At 37.6% G+C, this 15838-nt stretch overlaps 1 protein-coding gene across 2 annotated transcripts in view; it reads left to right on the forward strand.

The window, feature by feature from the left end:
• ASB7 (ankyrin repeat and SOCS box containing 7) overlaps positions 1-8748 on the forward strand; it is a 29094-nt gene extending 20346 nt beyond the window's left edge. For both annotated transcript variants that reach the window (XM_050903321.1, XM_050903322.1), the window contains one exon: positions 7534-8748. In XM_050903321.1, coding sequence (XP_050759278.1) covers positions 7534-7673 — 140 coding nt within the window. In that variant the 3' untranslated portion in view covers positions 7674-8748. The remainder of the gene's footprint in view (positions 1-7533) is intronic.
• The last annotated feature ends 7090 nt before the right edge of the window (positions 8749-15838 follow it).

Consider the following 15838-nt stretch of genomic DNA (forward strand, 5'->3'; position numbering starts at 1 on the left):
AAACAGTATTGAAGATGAAAATTGCTCAATGATTTTATTAATCACCTTCTTTTTCCTTATCTGTATTACACTTCCCTACTCCAAAAAAAATTTATTGACAACCACCATATTGCCTGAGATCATCTGATAAGGAGTTGTTTTGGAGCACTTCAGTATAATGCTTCAGTTTTATGAGATCTGAACCTGCCTCTTCAGGAGTGTCAATGGCTTAAGCTTGGAATACACTAACGCAAAATTAAAGTAGAGATGCATATATATAACGTATATGAAGATAAAGATACATATAGACACTTATTTTTTATTTTTTGGTAGTGTATATGTCTACAGAATTAACATGTGCAATTACAGTCATGGATGGAATGATTTATGTTGAAGCTGAAGTTGAATGGGATTTGAGAATATTAAAACTTATAAAGAGAGTGCTGGAGGTAGGAAAAAATGCAAGTATTAGAAAAATACTTAAAGGTTTAAATAAACTTTAAGATACTAGAAATTCAATTATGATCTCAAAAGGGAATTAAAAATGCTTGAACCCTTCCCCCTCCCCATAGCTCTCATTTAATTTAATCACTGTTCAGATAACATAGCAGACGAGAGTCTATGGCTAGTTACGGAAGTTGCTTGTCTGTGTCAAGGCAAATAGCTAAGTAAATGGGTATGGCCACAGTAGTGTAATATGGCACGTATGTTAACAGGTATCAAAGAACTAATTTCAGATCTGGAACAAGATCTAAAGGCCACCAAATGAATTAAACTACAAATATTTCATCTGCATTCTTTTTTTTTAGTTTTTCAAAGGGCAATTCTTTGGCTTTGACTAGAGAGTGTAATTTTGTGTTTAGATTTATATAGCACTGTAAATGTGCAGAAAAACTTAGACAAAAGGCCTGTTACGGAAATCCTTATACATTCTTTGTCTCTATCCCTTTGCTAAGTAAAGATAACTTTTCACTAGGATTTTTTTTTTTTACTGGAAGAACATTTTAAAAAGGGTCTCTGCGTAGTTTAAACTTTTATGAATACAGAAGTGTCATAGTGAATTAAGTAGATTTCTGCATATTTTATTACGTGGATAATTGCAAAGGAAACAGTATCTTCATGTTTCTTGTAACATAGAACAACTTTACTGGAATTGCAAGCCTTGACTGCTTGCTTCCTTGGATGCGGCTGGAAATCTTGTACTAATGAATGTGGTCTGCTTTGTCATTCAGAGTTACGCAGGGAACTAGGGTAAGAGGGTTATTTTATAGTTTTCATTTTAGCTGGATCAGTGATAAACAAATACCATCTGAATCATGATTACTTTCTGCAGACTGCAGGTACCTATTTGTTAAAGATCAGTATAGTTTTTGATACCTTCGTAAAGACATAGCCCAATTTTTTTCTTTCTAGAAAGAGGGAAGTTACCTTTCAAATACTTGTTTAACAGTCAACTCAGAATTGCCTAATGTGGTATTGAAAAATGCAGCTACTAACTCAGAGTGCAGTTGACTGTTTATATTAAGGAGTTGAATCATTTTTGTATAGCTATATACAGATGTGTACTTTGGAAGAGTTTTTTGAAGAGGCCTATGTAAAAAAAAATATGAAAAAATATATATTTTTACATGTGGCATGTAAGGTACAGCCACCCCCCACTCCCATTTGCACACCTATGCTGTACTCTGTTATAATGTAAAAATAGTGTAACAATGTATCTTAAACCTGTCTTTATGTTTGGAGCACTTTACTGTCTCCTAAAAATAGATAAACATTATGGTATTGAAATTCTTAGCTGAATTTCCATAGCAATTTCAGTAAGACTGAATTTATAGAAACGTTACAAAATATTTAAAAAAAAAATCTTATACAAGCATATTCAAATCTTAATTTCATTGCTAAATACACCTGTTATACTTAACATTGAGCTTTACTGGCATTCTGCTTTTCCATATATAAATTTTCAGTCCAAAATACACTCCTCCTTGGTATATATTTTCTGTGCCAGATACATTGAAATTTAATAGACATCTAAAACTCATTGTGGAGAATTATTTTTCAAAGACCAATGAAAACATACTTCAAGCTCAAGTATTCTAACAGAGGCATACTGAACACAAAAGTAAACTAGAACTTTTAAGGTAACTTGTATGATATCCAGTTAAAAAGAATTAAAAGCTCTCTTTGTCCTGTTGAGCTAGGTACTGGTTCAAGGAGTTTGTTCACTTTCTCAGTGAACGCTCTGTAATTCTCTCTAAATTCAGCCCTGTATGTCTTGTATTAATATTTCAGACCTATAGATTCTTAATACTAGCTTTTTCTGGCATTTTGAATGCTGGAAAACCAAATATCCTCTCTAGTTATTCTGCTGTGGTTTTTTAGAGTACAAGACAAAGCATTTCCTAAACTGTTAGACCTACTCCTATTGCAATGAACAGCTGAATTCCTGTTCAGCTCAGCAACAGACATTTACTAGATGATGGCATCCTCTCAGTGTGATCCTGTTTGTGCATCCTCATCGATGTGTTTCTCGGCTGGTGGGTGTGAGTTTCCAGTTGATAAGTTCAATTACCTTTTTTAATTCCTCCTTCCCAAAAGCCAACAAAATGATAACTGAATTTAATTGCTGACAGTAGCTGGGTTCCTTCACAGTTGTGAATTAAGGGATGGATTTAATAGTTAGCTGCACATATACATACTTATTCTGATACTCTAGAGGAACTGAGCTGCTGCCAGCCATACGTCAGCCTGGTTTCAACTTTTTTTTAATGTTTCACAAAACTTATTTTTAAGTTTCCTTTGTAGCTAAAAAGAAACTACCAAATGGTTTCTTGCTGCTGTTTTCAGCCTTTCACAGTTCCCAGGAGAGGCAGAGGCTCAGTTTGAGAAATACCACTGTAAGCTTTTTTTCTAGAGAAATGTATTAATATTGCAGAGAAAACTGGGGGCAGCTTCTGAAATATGTCACTGATGTTATTTTTCATTTTTTAACTTCTTCAGAAACTGCCTATCCACTTCAAACCAATGACACTGTTTGCTTTTAAAAGTGCTTTTTTTTTAGTAGGTAGAACAATACATCAGAGAGGATCTTCTTGCAGCCTACACACGTATTAATTTCAGTTACTCCTAAGTTATCTCTTGGGTAACAGAACAGGTCAGTTCATGATTTTTGCTTTGAGCAGGTGCTCTTGTATCTTCCATGGAGGAAACTGGTAGGGATTCCCCCTTTCCACCTTTAGAACACTTTTGTTTAAAACTGGGTGAGAGTCCCTAAAAATCAGTGTTGTCAGAGGTACTAGGTCTAATATTACACCTTAATGATCCTTAAATATAGACCTATTAGGTGAGTTAGTGTGTTTTTTCTTGGGGAGCGTGGTCTGCATAGGAAAAACGGGCAGGCGCAGGTCTAAATGCCTAAGCTGCGGAGCAGTTGTAATGATGACATACAGTTCTTTGTATAGGTAGTAAATCCTAAATGTAAGTTTTGTCTGTCTCTAAGATAGAACAGCAAACTCCCAGATAGAACAGCAGAAAAATCATGAAATTGCAAAAAGGAAAGGAATGGAGTATTGAGTGGAAATTCAGGATTAATTGTAATAATTTCTTGCTGTTAAAACATGCATTTTTTCCCTTGCTTTACCAGAGAAGGCCAATCTATTAATAATAATTTAAAAGGCTTATTTCATTATTTAAGTAAAATAATTATTAATTATTGAAGAGCAAAAAAAAAAAGCTCAGGAACTTACTTTGTTAGCAGTTGAACTGAGTTCGGAAAACGTTTAAATTTTATACGTACTGAAGTCTGCTGCCTCTAGACAGAAAAAAATCGAAAAGCAATTCCTCTTTATTTTATAACCCTATGTTTTACATTTCTTCTGTTTGGAAGAAACTTTTCTGTCATGTTTGGGAAACTATACACAAGCAGTGTGTTGGTGGGGATTTCTGCTTTCCATTACAGCACATAGCACGAGCTGTGGAAGACAAAAGATGAACTATACATCTCTCTTTCCTGTAATTATTACTTCTACTTTATTTGATTATCGCTATAAAGCTTGCGAAATAAATCGACTGAAGTATCTAACTTGTTCCGGTGAACATGTTAGCAAACCTTGAGCTCTAAAGCAGGGGCAGGTGTTTGCTGCCCTGATGGTAACTCGGGTTGTGTAACAGCCTAACAATAACCCGGCTGCTCCAGAGTAACAGCACTGCCACCATCAAGGTGTCCCTTTGAGACCACATCAGGGATGTGTTGGGTTTTTTTTTTAAGGTGATCAATAGGTTTTTGTCACTGTTTTGCATGATAGTGGTAATTAGGTCAATCTTATGTTTGTGGGGCTTTTTATTTGTTTCTTTTTTCTCTTCCTTTCTAGCTTATTTGCCTGAATAACTTTCCAAACTTGTGATGCAGGATATAACCAAAGTTGCTACTTCCTAATCGTTTTTAAACAGAACTTTATTCATCATTTAACTTGTCTTACTTTGCCAAATTACTAATAACATTTTTCATTTGCCAAACCAAGGTTCACTGACATTGGTCTGTAATCCTTTTTTTTTTTTTCTTTTTCATTCAGATGCAACCAAGAATGAGTAAGTGTTCTAGACACCGTTTCTAATAAATCACAAATGCATTAATAACCCTGGAATTTGCAAGGCGTGACCTAAGACACTAGCAGCCACTAGATGTAGCAACTGGTGCTTAACACTGGAAATGTCCATTGTTAACACATTCCCAGGAAATATTTTTAGGCTTATCAGGGGAAAATGTCATACATTTGATAATCGGGTCTTTTTGAATGAACTGATGACCAATTTCTTCTGGGTATTTTAAGTTGTCTGTTCCATTTTGTTCTCAAAAAAACCCGTAGGATGTTGATTAAAAGGCATTCATTTCTGAAACCAGAAATCAGTGTCTCATAGCTGTATTATTGTGTACTCTACTACAGAAAATACACATGTAGATCTGTAGTCCTCTACCCTCTAACGCTGCTGTTTGCAGTTAACTTTTGAAAAGGTGCATCCTTTCTGAACCCTGTTTGCATTCACATTTAAAGCATTAGAACTATTTCTTTATCACCATAAAGATTCCTCTGCTTGGTTTCTTACCAAAAGTAACTTTTCTTTCCCTGAAGCTTGAGCATTCAGCTGTTGTCCGAGTTGTATAAATTCATTCCTTCAGGTGGGGGGGGGGGGGGGGAATTGCTAAGAAGAAACCACCAGTGGACAAAGTAACTAATGATCTGTATTCCAAGTCATGGCTGAAGGATATAATTAAAAATAAATTGACATTTAGATACTGTGGTGATAAGTATAATAAAAGTATTTTAAACTTATATGTAGGAAACTTAAATTTTCATGTTCTTTAATTTCAAATCTAGTTGCTTTAAAAACAGACTGAGACTACTTTCATGCATTACTTCTGCTAGCTTACCTCAGATAATTTTAGTGCTTAAGATAAATCCCAGTGTATACCTGCCTGTCAGCCCATTTCTATAGAAGAACCCACGCAGGGGGAAAAAAGGAGGAACTTGCTATAAAGGGTAACTGAAACCATGTACAAAATGCCCAAAGTAGAAAACAGGAAATTGTTTCATAATCTCTTTACTCTGTGCTTACCAGGGAAGTCTAATAAACTCATAATGTCAATGTGTATTTAGCTGATAGAAGGTTTGTTGCTGAACTAGGAGGAGGATGGAAGAAGGAATGGGCTCCAGAGCCAGCTCTGGGGCTGGCTCGGGCAAGAAAAACCCTCCCGTCTCCTCCGAACAGGTTTGTGCCCGGTGAGCTGACAGCATCCTACTGTACACCATAAAACCCGTCTGCGTCAAGCCCTGTATGGAAGGCATTTCCGCTTTCAAAAATGTCCTGCTTAATTGGTGGCAGCTCAGGAAAGCTAATTGGTAACGTCCATCTAAGTTATTTAAAGTCGCTTTTGTTGTTTTGTACTGCTTTTTAAAGAAATGATTGATTCAAGCAGTCAGCTCAATAAAATCGCCATGCCTTTCTTTGCGAAAGCAAGCACTGTCTTTTACCATTAACAATTACACAGATAATAAAAGACTGCAGTAAGTTGCTCTGTTGGCGACAGATTATCTTGATACCGGCATAAGCACCTGCATTGTTCATGGTGCGGAGTATTTTGACTCAGGCCATGACACAGTTAAGTCGATGATCAAAATATTGATTAGCACAGCTTCAATGTGTTATTAGGATAATTTCAAAAAAGATATAGCAGAATGAGGAAAAAGCACAAAGGCAGGCAGCTAGTTTGGTCAGAGATTTGGAGTGGTTCTCATGATGGGAGGTTATTAAATAGAGTCTTCAGCTTTGGAAAAAGGTACTGAGCATTCGTGGAGGACGGAAATTAATATAAAGGTATGTAAAATCATGACTGGCGTGAGAACAATTATTCGGGTTTTTTTTGTAACTCAAAGAATGGTAGGCACGCAATGAAGAGATCAGGAAGCAGATCTAAAATAAATAAAAGCACTTTGTAGTTTTCCAGCCAACGCCTAATTATATTGTGAAATTTGTTGCCACAGGATGTTTTGGATACTGAACGTATGAATGGGTTCAAAAAACATTAGACAGATTTACAAAGGGCAGGCTATTCACAGCTCTTGAAGACATAGATCTGTGTGCAATCTCTGGTTTAGGAAGGCCCAAAGGCACCGGTGCTGAAAGCTAGAAGGGTATCTTGGGACAGGATTTCTCAATGTCTGTTGTTCTGCTCTTTTTCTCTTTCTTTCTTCCTTTGGATCCATTGCTGGGTCCATTCAGATACAAGGCTAGATTAACCTTTCTTACCTTACGTTGCGTGGGGGACCGTTTTTCAAGGTGTTTGACTTCAAATAGTTTCCTGTTAAGAATGAGTTTGAAAGGGAACCAATTATTTTGGAAAATCCTTGCCAGAAATTCTGAAGTTCATGTGATGTCAGTAAAGCTTTTCCTCTGTGGACAGTGGTTAACTCATATTTTCATCTCTTTTTCTGTTTGAGGTTGTGGCTGCATCCAAAGCCTAAAGGCTTCGTCCTTTCATTAGAAGGGAAAAAACATTCTTTAACTCTGCCATGCGATCCTTGAATAACTTTTATAAAGTCTCACTCTCTAAGGAAACTGCCTAGTCCTGTTACAGTTGAACGTAGAAGTTTTTGTCTTAATGTTTGAAAAGAAGTGAGACTGAGGGTTTTTTTTCCCCAGGTGTTACGAGGATAGAAAAAAATCCACAAAAAGTTAAATGGAGGAGTTATGCTGTTCTACAGTGCTTAAGCATATGTTGCCACCTCATGGGAATCCTCACATGGATAATGTCACTTTACACTGGCATCAGTAAAATTATGTGCATGTAAAAATGTTTTTAGGATTCATCCCTTGATTTCATTGAATTATTGTTCGTTAGAAAGGTATTAACTTCCACCCTTTTTCTCTTGTAATTTTTCCCTTCCCTCTGCCTCTTAGAAAACAGCAAACATCTGTGATTTTACTGAGTAAATGATCTCTTAAAGTATGTTTAAAATGTGATCATTTTACTTTTATATGTTCCTTTTGTCTTTTCAGGACAGCCCAGAAACTTGCAAGATCTATGCCGAATTAAAATCCGTCAGTGTATAGGCCTTCAAAACCTAAAACTACTTGATGAACTACCCATTGCCAAGGTCATGAAAGACTACTTAAAACACAAATTTGATGATATCTGATATCCATGAAGAGAAGAACTCTGAGCAAGATTAGTTATATTCCAGATACTGAAGAGGCTTGTTGCCTTGCACAAAGTATATCCTATGCAAATTCTGATTTTTCTGTGAAGTCAGAAGGCAGGTATACACTTCCTTGGGTTTTTTATACCACACGCTAGAAGGTCTTAATTTTTGGTTTCTTGGTCCAAGTTTACAAGGTCCAAGCTTTCTATACAATATTACATTTTAAAAATTGCTGTTGGTTTTTTGTTTGTTTGTTTTCACATTAAGTGTGCAGACTTGCAGTGGAGATGGAAGGTAGCCTCTCAAGGGAAGTGGTTGGTTTGAATTGGCGTGCTGAGCAATTATTCAAGAAAATAAAGTTTGGAAATCAAGGCACCAGTCCTGCAAAAGGATACCGATAGAAAGACCTTCAGAGCCCTGTTGTCTGTTGGGACTCTTGTCTCTGCCAGGGTGTATGTTTTTGCAGGATAGAGGGAAGAGTTGATAATCAACATGTCCTAGGGTACTGTATGAATATAGTTTGGAAATTAAAGAAAAAATGCAGTTACCCTGTTCAATTTGAGGGTCTATACATTGGCTTTTTTATATTATTCTTTCCTAATTGCTATAGTTCGGATGCCCATAAAATTCAGGCCCTCTTCCTTCCTGACATTCCCTGTTAAATGGGTGGCTGTTTGTAAGTCTATTTTTACCAGTGACAGTACACTACAAAGAGGCATAGCCTCTGTATTTTTTACATTAACTTAAGAGTAAACAAATTTAGATTTTTTTGAAGCCAATGTATTCTGTTTCTCATACAGTGCCTCCTGTGCAATAATCTTTCTGATGTATTTTCCCTTTATGTGTGATTCCCCCCCACACTATTCCTCATTTAGTTTCAGTGCATTATTTGTGAGAATAGGAACTGCTGCCTTGCTGTAGTGTTGATGTGACATTGCAAAAGTGATGCGGCAGTTGCTGTTCATTATTACTCCCTGAATTTCATGAATGTATAACCTGCTTTATTTCACTTTCAGTTGGAATTTTATCTACGGGTTCTCAGCCAAATTATGTCCACTTAAAAAAAAAAAAAAAAAAAGAAAAGAAATTGGACAAACCCTTTTGTTTTGAAAGCAGTGATGGATTTTTTTTTGATTGCTCTGCAATTCAGTTTCGTTCAGGTTAGAGAGTGGGAAGGGCATATAAGTTATTAAGATGCATTTCATATGTGCTCTAACAAGAAAAGCCCCATTCGTATTGAAAGTTTAAATTTTGCAATTAATCTGAAAGCAGCAACTGAAAGGAGTACTGAAATTCGGCTATTGAATGTGTTTTTCATACTAGGTATTAAAAAGATCTGTTAAAGAGTTTTGTTTCTGATCACAAAAAAAAGTAGTTCTTCCTACCAAAAAAAGATTGGGCCAAAAGTGCAGTTGTTTCACTCTCTGTATTTTCAAAGGATTACGGAGTCATCATAAGGTTCTTGCCAGTGTCCTCTACTTTTGTTTTGCCATCCTACTGGCTCCGAAAGAGCCTCTCTAATATCAGGAGTGCTTTTGTACCAATTATATCAATGGAAGCGGGGAGAGGAAAGGAACGGTGGTGGCTTTTAAGCTTAACACTGTCACTTTCAAAATATTTAATATTAAAATTATGAAAAGCAAGGTGAAGCAGGTATACTTATATTACTTAACTGTGCTAGTTCCTTTTAATATCTTACAACCCTGGACTGCAGTTCCTTGAGCATGAACCTTATCACTGCTAATGGATGCACCGGAACTATTGCAAGCAAGGAGGATTATCTCTGCCTATTGTGCCTGACATTGCATCAGATTTCCAAACAATAAGTGATTTTGGGGATTCATGGCTCAGAGGATTGGTAATGGGATGTTGAACCTTTTTATCTCCAACTTCTATCGGTTCAAGTCCAGCTTGCTTGAGCAGTGACCAAAAGTTCATGTCTCAGCAGCATGAGCGAGCAAGTACATCCAACCTTAACACCACGCAGTGCGTGCGGTGGTCACCTCTAGGCAGAGGAGCTTTATAGTGCTTCCTCCAGGTTGTATGTAATGGTGGTGGCATTGTAGGAGGGACAGCCTGAGCGCATGGGTGGGGTGTGCGTGTGAGCTCGTGTGCGTGATGGTGTCTGTTGGCTCCTATTGAGGCAAGAAAGATCAGCCGTTACGATCTTTGAGCTCTCCAGTACTCAGACAGGACAGACGTTAAGACTTGACTGGCAGGTTTTAAGCATGAATCTTCCGTTTTGTGACATAAGATCAGAACCTTAAAATTGCTTTCTTTGTTTTAAAAAATACTTAGTATTGTTCACTACATTTATAAGTTGGTCTAAACCAGTGTCCTTCCCCACTGAATTTTTACAGTAATATTTTCTAAGGTAATCTAGAGTATATTTTAGTTGCAATCTATATTAAGGCAAATTATTTGTTCTGTCTGTTGCTGTGACTGAAGAAAATTATGGAAGACTTTGTTGGTAACAAGAATGCTATTTAATGAAGAAATGTGTAATTCCATTATTTATTGTTTGAGGTTTGTTTTTTGGTTATTTCTTTTAAGTAACTGACATCGAAAGGGAACACGCATACATTTCAGGCCAGTAAAAAGCCTTTCTTTTAAATTAATTTTCATTCTATCCTCTCTCCCCTCCCCAAGGTGGAGGCAAGCCCTTGCCCTTTCTTACAATGCTAAGCCATCTCTTGCAGCTGGTTTCTCTGACCTTGATTCTGCAAAGCACTGCAGCACATGTGTGTCTCTGAACCTACTGATAGTCCCGTTCACTATCTTCAGTTATACATGTGCTCGAGTGCGAGTGAAGTGTGATTATTCATAGATAATCCTATCCAAATTTCAATAATGGGGAATTTGGTCTTTTTTATTATTTTAAATATTGTGCACAAATACTTTGAAGAACAAACTGAACTTTGTTTTTCATTCGGACTAGAATACAGAAGGAGAAGTGCATAATATAGACTTGTTATGTAGCCTAGTTCCATTACCTTAAAATTCACAGTTGAACACTTTTAATAAACCTGAAAAAATTGGCAAATACACCAAAGAATCAATATGAGTAAAAGACTCTGATCATTAACAAACTGCAAACCTCATCCTTTAAAACAAAGCAGAAAGTTTTTGTAAATATTTATGTTTATAAATGTACAGCAGAGTAAGAGTGTTTTTTAGATTATTTAATTACCATATTTCTAAACTATTTACATTATAGACAATACTTGTTAGTTTGAAAAGCTCTTGAGTGTTTTGTTTTGTTTTTGAGGTTGTTTTTTTTTTAAATTCATTATCACTCATACTTGGAATAACTCTGGCTTCCTCGGGATAGCGTGGAAAATTCAGTTTTCTGGCTCTAGTTGGCAATTGTAGGAGAACACATCTGGACAAGAACACATCTGGACAAACTCATTAGATAAATACCTAGAGGCAAAAGAGAATATGTAGCATGTTTACCAGGGTGGACCTGGGCTAGATGAAAAAATTGGATCCTAACTTTCTCAGTTAAATCTGTCGAGAGCCCCCGATGACACTGTGACAAGAGCAACTTGCAAGCTGCCCACAAGTCTAGCTTCCATGCAACGCTGTGTTACCAATATCATAATGTATTTTGTTCTTCCTTTGCAATGTAAGTTTTTGCTTTGGGTCAGTTCAAATTTAAAAAAAGAAAAAAGTTAAACCTGGTTAAAACCTTTTTTTTTGGTTTATGTTCTGTTTATTTCTAATGTAATGTTTTAATAACATAATACCCACTTTACACATTTTCTCTCAATGTTTGTCTGTCTCTTCTACTCATTTTCCCTTCTCCAGTGCACATGATTCTGGTAATGTGTTTGGTACTCAAATTTGCCCCCACAAATAGGAGTTCAGATGTCTCATGAATTAGAATGTGATTTTTACCAGTAAATACGAGCATAAAACTCGCTCTGGAGCTGGACTTCAGAAGGGGGAACAAACTGGTCTTTAGCTATGAGTAGTTGGGTTTTCCCTGCTCAGATGCCAGTGCAACCACTGCAGGGTTTTCTGAAAGGTTCACCTTTCCTCCTCAAGTTCATGTACTGACTAAGATACAAGAATGGACCAAATAGAGGCCCTATTTTGCAGTTGAATCTGTTTGGTGTCCATTTACTACTAATAAAAGTTGAATAAAGGGGATGTATATGAATATTCCTGGCACACAAATGGAAACTGGAAGCATTTGGTTTCAGTCATGAGAGTAATGTACAACCAAAAGTTGCAGTAAGGTTTTGGACCCTAAAAATTTGGAGAGGAAGGAGACTAGATTTAAAGACATTACTGCTAAAGGGTAGTAGGGAAAAAAAATTCTGTTTTGCATGGGTCAGTAGCAAACTATACAGACATCACTGGCAGTATGTATGCTGTACAACCAACAGTTGTGTTTAGAACTGTTGATGATGGTTACTAACAAACTGGCCAGACTTTGACTGGTGTATTTACCGAATGCTGTGTTAAAGACTTTTTTCCTGTTTATGTATCATATTTCCTGTTTGAGTGTTCACTTGTTAAGTTTAAAACAATTAATGACTAATGTTACTACTTAAAAAAACCTGATTTACAAGCTGTTGACAAATGACGTGTTTAGAATATACAATCTTTCCATATATTGGTATAAGTGTGCGATAAGGAAGCGTACTTATTTTATATGGCAAAACACTTTTTTTTTTACCATGGTGTATAACAAACTTTTGTACCTTTGAAAGCAAAGGTAATGGAACTGATGAAAACGAGCAGAGAACAGGCTCTGCCATGTCTTTCCCCAAACAGCCTGGATTGAAGCATTTAAATTCTCTTTGCTCTAGTCTCTCCCCTCTGCTTTGGCTGGGGCTACCACCACCTCGAAGGTTTTATACTGTTCTTTGAAACAGGAATAGTATTGAAAGGCTGAAGTTTGTTCTTTTCCTCTATCACTGGCATATTGAATCTCTTCTGTATGATTCTACTTCTTGAGTTATGTTATTAGTCGAAGTAAAGCTCAACATGTGATTTAATCCCATCACAATAAGAAGCAAACCAGATACATACATTGCTTTATGAAACCATGCTACCAGGAATTCATCAGCCAGTGCATTCCCCAGGGATCCACAACGTGCAGCTGGAACAGCAAAAAGTTGGGTTCGAAAGCTGTGTTGACTTTTACTGGGAAATCTCCAGCTGTCTAGCAAAGAAATCGGAACTCCAGCTGTTTCCTCCACATCTGGGATCTCTAGTGCTGCTGACTGCTGTTTGTGAGGTCCCAGGTAAGTTTTGAATGCTGTTAAGGCTTGTCTTCATGTTTGCAAGAAGGATGTTTGACACATCTGCAGAGGGTTCTTGTAAAGGGTCTGAAAGTGTTTCTATGCCTTCTTTAAACCTGCCAGGTTTTTCTGTACAGTGGAGTTTGTGTAGTCTTATAGCAAGTGTGTTTGAGAGTGATGGGCGCCAAAGAGAGTGAGTATTTCCCAGACTTTGACTTGATCTGTTGCACTGTTTTGCAGACCCCTCGGCATCCATGAAGTGTTCCTAAAAGGTCTGGGAAAGGTGAATGAAAAGCAAGCTTATAGGCAGTAGGTTATACAAGGGTAAATGCTTTTAAGAGAAAATTTAAGTCTGTAAACAACTGATGTACACCAAAGAGCATCTATGGCCATAACTCTTCTGTTCTGACTTGCAAAAACAGAGTTTATTTGCAGTCTTAGTGCTCTCCAAATATGTCAGATCATCTCCTGTCACAAGTAACTAAGAGTTAATGGAAGTAATTGTACTAAATTCTGTCCTCATTTCTGACTTCCACCATTGTAACTCCACTGAAGGTGGTGGTTACTCAACATTTAATCTAGTACGAAAGAGCAAATAATTGATTTGGATGGCCAGCTTGCAGTCCTGCTCCTTGCTTTATGGCTTAATGAGGAGAGTATTTTTGGAAAGTATTTGCAAAACACTTTGTGAAGGAGCGCTAAGAGAGATTCTGTAGTTGGGGCCAAATTTATAAGCAACCAGTAGACAATTTATTTTTTTCCCTAAGAACATGGCCTGTTTATCTTGATAGAGTTGCTTAAATGCTTTGATATCTAGTCCTGAGTTGGTGTCGTGGTTTGACCCCAGCCAACAACTAAGCACCACACAGCCGCTCACTCACTCCCCTGTACCCAGTGGGATGGGGGAGAGAATTGGGGAAAAAAAAAAACCTCATGGGTTGAGATAAAGACAGTTTAATAGGACAGAAAGGAAGAAAAACAATAATAATAATAAAATGACAATAATAATACTAAAAGAATTAGACTATACAAAAGAAGTGAGGCACAATGCAATTGCTCACCACTCGCCGACCGATGCCTAGTTAGTTCCTGAGCAGTGATCCGCCCCTCCCAGTGAACTCCCCCCAGTTCCTATACTGGGCAGGATGCCATATGGTATGGAATATTCCTCTGGCCAGTTGGGGTCAGCTGTCCTGGCTGTGTCCCCTCCCAGCTTCTTGTGCCCCTCCAGCCTTCTTGCTGGCTGGGCATGAGAAGCTGAAAAATCCTTGACTTAGTATAAACACTACTTAGCAACAACTAAAAATATCAGTGCGTTATCAACATTATTCTCATACTAAATCCAAAACATAACACTATAATAGCTACTAGGAAGAAAATTAACTCTATCCCAGCCAAAACCAGGACAGTTGGTGAGAGACATTTCAGTTTGTCCATTTTGTGTCTTGAGAATGTATCTGCTTATTCTCTAATACAGCAGATTAGTTAAAGTAGGTCTGCAATAAAACGTAAACTCGTTTTATTTTAAAGGCTTAATTAATTTTAAAGCCATTACAGATTAAATTTTATATACATCAGTGTGACAGCAGGTTCTTCTGTTCTTTGCTGAATGCATGGTTGCTTGCAGCCAGCAGTCCGCATTCACAACGTGTTTAAAATATTAGGTTGCAAATTTGAGTAGCATCTTGTTGGCTGAAACAGTTAGAGCTGCCCTTGTCACTGATATGTCTAAGCCTGAAGTGAGGCTGGGAAAAGTTACGTGTCTATGTCCTGTTCAGGTACAAGCCAATTCTGGGTGATTTTTAGGTTCTCATTTGTTACTACCTGACTATAGCGTTTGCATGGGATAATAGAAATTCAGATTCAGCTTCATCTAGTGCTTGATTTTTAAACCTCAGAGTGCCCAGCTGCGGGACATGGGTTATTGAAATGTGACTTCCAAGCTACGCCTGTCTCAAGCAGCTCAACTTGAAATCCATCCCCTAGCTATCTGGATATCGCTCATCTTGTAAAGGGTTTTAATATAGCTGTTAGGAAACAAAAACCAAATAATTTTTAGAGAGCAGTCAGTCTGAAAACAAAGTGACTGGGATGTTTGGTAGGAGGGATGAAGCTGAGATGTGGGATTGTGTGTGAGAGAGAGCAGAAAATGTGGCTTTTGATCTTACAGAAATGTTTGGTATGTGGGTTGTTGGGCTCAGAAGTTTGAATGTCCTTAATATAAAATAATCTGCATGAGTATTTGAGTCTGTTCCTTTTCTACTTTGTGTGAGCTATTTAATGGTTAGTGAGCCAGAAGAAATCACTGTGTTTTCTGATGGTTCAGACACCCTCCTGATGAGTGGAAGACTTGAATTAAAGTTCCCACTTTGAACCAGGCAAAGCAATTAAGGATGGGGATTTGCACTTGCATTCCCACCTCTTAGTGCTGTGATTACAGGTTTGTAAAATTGTGCCACAGAGTGTAACAAAACTGTTACACAATCTCCGAGGTTGACCCTGAAAAGTCATTCAAAGCAGGTACCTAGCTGGATGGAGCTCACCCTTATGTCTCTTGCATGTGTGAACAAACGACTGGTGCTTGTGGGGGATTTTTTTTGTCCCTACTTACCTGTAATCTACCTGGAAAAAAATAATTCAGACCTCTTCTGGTTCCCTGAGCACCTTACCTTGAGCTTTGGTGATGTTTGTATTTATGGGCACCTGCCTGCTTCCAGCCCTAGTCTTTGATATCAGTGCTGACCTTCTCTTCCTCTTCATAACCTGTCCTCCACACCAGGTCCCTGAGGAGGGCAGGGAATGAGACCTTCCTCGCTCTGAAGGAGACCGCCCTAGCAGGTGGATTGAATGGTGGGATTTCAGGCGTCATGTAGCGGTGACATTCGCCAGTCCCGAATCCTAGTGCTT

The sequence above is a fragment of the Gymnogyps californianus genome, chromosome 11 (assembly GCF_018139145.2).
Source record: "Gymnogyps californianus isolate 813 chromosome 11, ASM1813914v2, whole genome shotgun sequence".
NCBI classification, from domain to species: Eukaryota; Metazoa; Chordata; class Aves; order Accipitriformes; family Cathartidae; genus Gymnogyps; species Gymnogyps californianus.